The sequence below is a fragment of the Rhagoletis pomonella genome, unplaced genomic scaffold (assembly GCF_013731165.1).
Source record: "Rhagoletis pomonella isolate Grant_MI unplaced genomic scaffold, Rhpom_1.0 Rhpom_scaffold_10876, whole genome shotgun sequence".
Lineage (NCBI taxonomy): Eukaryota > Metazoa > Arthropoda > Insecta > Diptera > Tephritidae > Rhagoletis > Rhagoletis pomonella.
This window is the reverse complement of record NW_023469407.1, coordinates 1-5,422: the sequence shown is the minus strand read 5'-3', so window position 1 is coordinate 5,422 and position 5,422 is coordinate 1. Positions and strand designations below refer to the sequence as shown.

Genomic DNA, 5,422 nt, shown 5'->3' with positions numbered 1-5,422 from the left:
AAATCGAGACTTAGAATTAAATAGCATAAAAAACGCTTTGTGCTACATGAGAAGGTCCTTCGAGCCGGATCATTTCGGCTTAAAATTGAATAAACTTGGAATTCGCATAAAATGTTTGGCAACGTGGATTTTCTATCCTTTGATGGCGAAGTAACACCTCCACCAACCACTTCGTCGGGAAATATTCGTACTAAAGTTCGCCAGCGAGAATTAGTGCTGCAGCGTCTAGAAAGTTCCCGTGCTAGCCTAGCTGAACTTAATACCATGACCGAGTCGATGCTGAAGGTCAAGCTTGAGATTTTGCAACGCTATCTGGATAGCTTTGAGGCGATTCAATCTCAACTGGAAGAGCTTGATGAGTCCGAATTGGAAGGAACGCATCGCGCCAAATTTGAAGCTGCCTATCTCGTATTAAAATCTGCCATCATGGAGAGGCTCGCTCATCTACGTGCAATTGAACCTGACACCTTAAGCAGTACGCGCATTGTTTCGTCGTCAACTCAATCAAGATTTCACCTTCCGAAATTACAGCTTCCGAAATTCTCTGGGCATCATGCAGATTGGCTTGACTTTTATGACATGTTTTCGGTCTTAGTCCACACAAACAACGAGCTATCAGATATCGAAAAGTTTCAATATTTTCGATCATGCCTAACCGATAGCGCTGCACGACTTGTACAAGCACTAGAAGTCACCGCGGTCAACTATCGCAAGGCTGTTGAGCTACTCAGTGCACGATATGACAATAAAAGACTAATTTTCCAGTCGCACCTAAAAAGAGTTTTCGAAATTCAGCGTGTCATGAAGCCGTCTGCAACTACACTTCGTGAATTCATCGATATGGTAAACGGAAGTCTACGCGCAATGGAATCTTTAACATCAAAATCTCAAATTTCTGATGGCATTATCCTCCATCTGCTTACCTCCAAACTCGATGAGTCGACTAGAACAAAGTGGGAGGACGAGGTGGCCACAAAGTGGACTAATACGAGCACCTCGCCACTTAAACTGCCTTCGTGGGATGATTTGGCCAGCTTTCTGGAGCGCCGCTGCCAAAGCTTTAACATTATGGAGGCCAGCATCGCTTCGACAAAAAATATTCCCTCATCGCCTCCCAGACGTCATCGTACTCTGAAACCGCAATCCAGTTTGTTGTCAACGCATGCGGACAAATGCTTATTGTGTGACGAGCAAATCAGCCACAATGCGTTCAATTGTTCTAAATTCATGGCATTAGATCCAATGGACCGCTTTGTACTTGTCAAGCGCAAACAATTGTGCCTGAATTGCCTAGGAACGAAACACTCTTCAAGTAATTGTCCATCATCGAGAAGGTGCCAGCATTGCCGGGTAAGCCACCATACGCTGTTACACCGTCACCCATCTCAAGCTCCTCAAGGTCGAGAAGCCAACAAGGGTACTTCTTCGCTTCCATCCGCACTACATGTACACGATATACGTAGTGAGGTCATCCTCGCAACGGCGCTTGTGCACCTAGATAACAGGAACGACGTGCCCATAACAGCTCGCGCACTCCTCGATTCAGCTTCCCAACTGAATTTCATCACGGAACGCATAGCGCAGTTGCTTAAGGTCAGGCGGAGTAAAACAAACGTGGAAATAAGTGGAATTGGAGCAGTCACTACCACATCGCAGCAAATAAGTATAGTTGGTGTATCTTCGTTGCATTCCGGTTTTTCGTCAGTTTTGGAAACTGTTATATTGCCGTCAATTTCTTCCAAGCAGCCTCAACATCGCCTAAATAGTACGAAATGGGGAATCCCTACCAACATCAACCTGGCTGACGCCACATTTAATCAACCGGGACCTATTGATATCCTAATTGGGGCCAGCCTGTTCTTCGACATACTTTCGGTAGGCCAAATAAAACTCAGTGAGTGTTTACCGACACTGCAAAAAACACAGCTGGGTTGGATCGTCGCTGGAGCAATAACACTTTCGCCACCGTCTTCGTATCCGACGTCGCTGCTCTCGTTGCCGGCGCTGCCTTGCTCAACTTCGCTGCTTGTGTCGTCGCCCTCACTAGAGCTCAGCAATGTGACTATACAGCCGCAGCCTGCATTGGAGTCGCTGTTGGAAAAATTTTGGAAATTAGAAGATGACTATCATCCAGAAACAACAAAGCGTAAGGCTGATGAAAGAGAGTGCGAGAACTATTTCACACAAACAACAATGCGGTGTCCAGTCACGAATAAGTTCATTGTTCGCCTTCCATTTTCAAGTAACCCAAGTAAATTAGGGCATTCATTTGACATTGCCCGTCGACGGTTTTTGGCAGTAGAGAAAAGAATGCTAATAAACGACCCAGTTGGAGCAGAATATAAGAAATTTATTCATGAATATATAGATTTAAACCATATGATTGTGATTACACCAACAAACTCTTCGGCAAGCATAGGCACATATATTCCACATCATTGCGTTACAAAGGAAGATAGTTCGACCACAAAATTACGGGTTGTGTTTGATGCTTCCTGCCGCACATCGAATGGTATCGCACTCAACCAAATTCTTCGCGTCGGTCCAACTCTACAGGACACCATTTTCACTGTACTTCTTCGTTTTCGAACTCATCGCTATGTGCTTATGGCCGATATAACGAAAATGTACCGGCAGATTCTGGTCGATGAGCGAGATGCCAAATGGCAGTGCATATTATGGCGAGATTCGCCAAGTGAACCACTCCAGACTTATCAACTACGAACAGTGACATACGGAACCAGTTGCGCTCCTTTTTTAGCCGTAAGATGTTTGCAGCAACTGGCGTACGATAACATGTCCAACCACCCCATTGGAGCTGCTGTCACTCTACGAGATTTTTATGTCGACAATCTCATGACAGGTAGCAACACCATTGAGGATGTCATTAAAATTAAAAGGGACGTCATAGATTTGCTTGCTAAAGGAGGATTTCCTCTTCGAAAATTTGCATCAAACCACAACCGCATCATCGATGACATTTCTGAGCCAGACAGAGAAGCAGTAATAGGTGGTGATGTCGACTACATAAAAACGCTAGGTCTGAAGTGGTCGCCTGCTAATGACTACTTCTTTTTCTCATACGCACCATCGCAACAACGCATACCAAAAGCCAGTAAACGCACCATTCTATCGCAAATAGCTAGTTTCTTTGACCCACTCGGGTTGATAAATCCAATCGTCGTCACCTGCAAAATAATAATGCAAGAACTGTGGAAACTACGCATCGCTTGGGACGAAAGCGTACCACTCACCATCCACACACAATGGGACGACATATGTCGCCAACTTACCGACATCGACAAGATTCACGTTCCAAGATTCGTATGCATTGATTCCAATACTAAACTACATGCCTTTGCAGATGCGAGCATGAAGGCTTACGGAGCATGTGTTTACGCGGTTTCTCATACTGACGGTAGCGCACATACCTCGCTCATCACTGCAAAGTCAAGAGTGGCACCAACAAAAACAGTCACTCTCCCCAGATTAGAATTGTGTGCTGCGCTTCTGCTGGCAGAATTGTTAGAATCGGTAGTATCAATACTCTCTGTCAATCGACGAAACGTGCACTGCTGGTCAGACTCCACGATCGCATTGTCGTGGATACAAGGCGAGCCTTCACGTTGGACAACATTTGTGGGAAATAGGGTAGCTAAGATTCAACAGCTCACAGCTGACTACACCTGGCATCATGTATCATCAAGCGAAAACCCTGCTGATTTAGTATCGCGGGGAGCGAAGGTGTGGGATCTCATTGGAAATAATCTGTGGTTTCACGGTCCCCAAATCATCCACATCCAAGAATACCACTGGCCGTCCATCTCCAATAATATCGTCGTAGATGTACCAGAGCAACGCAAACAAGTGCATACTCTTGTGGTATCTCAATCAGAAGACATCATCGAGGAACACAAATTTGTCAACAATTATCTTAAACTCCTGCGCGTTTTCGCTTACGCTAAACGCTTCATCGACAAACTTCGAAATATACCAACCGAGTGTGGTACAATAACAGCACCTGAACTAGACGACACTCTGCTATTCTTCGTTATATTCAGCAAAAATCCTTCACTGCCGAATACAAGGCGTTGAAGAAAGGCAAGGTAGGCAACCAATCCACCTTAAATCAACTTTCGCCTTTCCTCCATAACAGCATAATTCGTGTTGGGGGCAGACTCTCAAATGCGTCACTGCCATTCGACACCAAGCATCCTATTTTGTTACCGAAGTCACACCCCTTCGTCCGCACTTTGATTGAGCACTTACATCGCCGCCATTCGCACGCTGGATGCCAAACGCTGCTTAGCATTATACGTGACAAGTTTTGGATAGTCAACGCTCGAAGCATAATAAAGCAAGTAATTCATCGGTGCCTGATGTGTTACCGCAACAAGCCACTTCTTCAAGAGCAAATTATGGGATCACTGCCTCGCGAGAGAGTTGAGCCTTCTCACCCATTTGCGGTAACCGGAATCGACTACTGTGGGCCGTTCTTGATTACACAGCAAATACGAGGAAGGGCTCCGATCAAGGTGTATCTTTCTGTGTTTATTTGCTTCACCACGAAAGCAGTGCATTTAGAGCTGGTTCCTGATTTGACAACGATGGGTTTCATAGCGGCCCTCAAGCGGTTCATAGCGCGTCGCGGTATATGCCACACAATTTTTTCGGATAACGCAACAAATTTTGTAGGTGCCAATCGTGAACTAAAAGAAATGCTGGCATCATTTAACTCGCAGCAACACATCACAGCAGTAAATAGCTTTATGGCCGAAGAAGGGATATTATGGAAATTTATTCCGCCTCGATCGCCCCACTTTGGTGGGCTCTGGGAAAGCGCGGTTAAACAAGCCAAATTCTATCTACGTCGTACCGTGGGAACAAACATTTTAAACTTTGATGAGCTGCATACCGTGTGCTGCCAAGTCGAAGCTATGATCAATAGCCGACCTCTTACTCCATTGTCAAGCAATCCGGATGATCTTCGCGCCTTAACTCCGGCACATTTCTTAATTGGTAGGAGTTTAACAACCATCCCGGAACCATCTCTGGAACATGTTCATATGGGTAAGCTAAAAAGGTTTCAAATAGTTCAAGCGATTCAACAGCAGTTCTGGGTCCGATGGCAAGCAGAGTATTTGAAGGAGCTGCAAAGACGACAGAAATGGCGAACGCCGCGAGAAAACTTGAAACCTAACGATTTGGTACTCATAAGAGATGAAAATACCCCACCACTGAAATGGCCAATGGGGCGTATTGTCCACACTGTTTCCGGAGATGACGGAATGGTTCGTATTGTGTTAATAAAAACAGCTGAGGGCATTCATAAGCGAGCAGTAACTAAGGTCTGCAAGCTGCCAATAGAATCAACGGCTCCACATGGATAAAGTATTGAACGCAATGCGTTCAAGGGGGGAGG

The 5,422-nt window shown here is 45.4% G+C and overlaps 1 protein-coding gene across 1 annotated transcript; it reads left to right on the top strand.

Annotated features, from left to right (window-relative positions):
* Positions 1–111: 111 nt before the first annotated feature.
* On the top strand, positions 112–4,095 carry LOC118756564. The gene has a single exon (XM_036491320.1). It carries the CDS (start codon positions 112–114, stop codon positions 4,093–4,095), a length of 3,984 nt encoding a protein of 1,327 aa, XP_036347213.1.
* The last annotated feature ends 1,327 nt before the right edge of the window (positions 4,096–5,422 follow it).

What these genes read in the sequence shown, in the direction of transcription:
- LOC118756564 (XM_036491320.1), top strand. Translation starts at nt 112, where the DNA reads ATGTTTGGCAACGTGGATTTTCTATCCTTTGATGGCGAAGTAACACCT.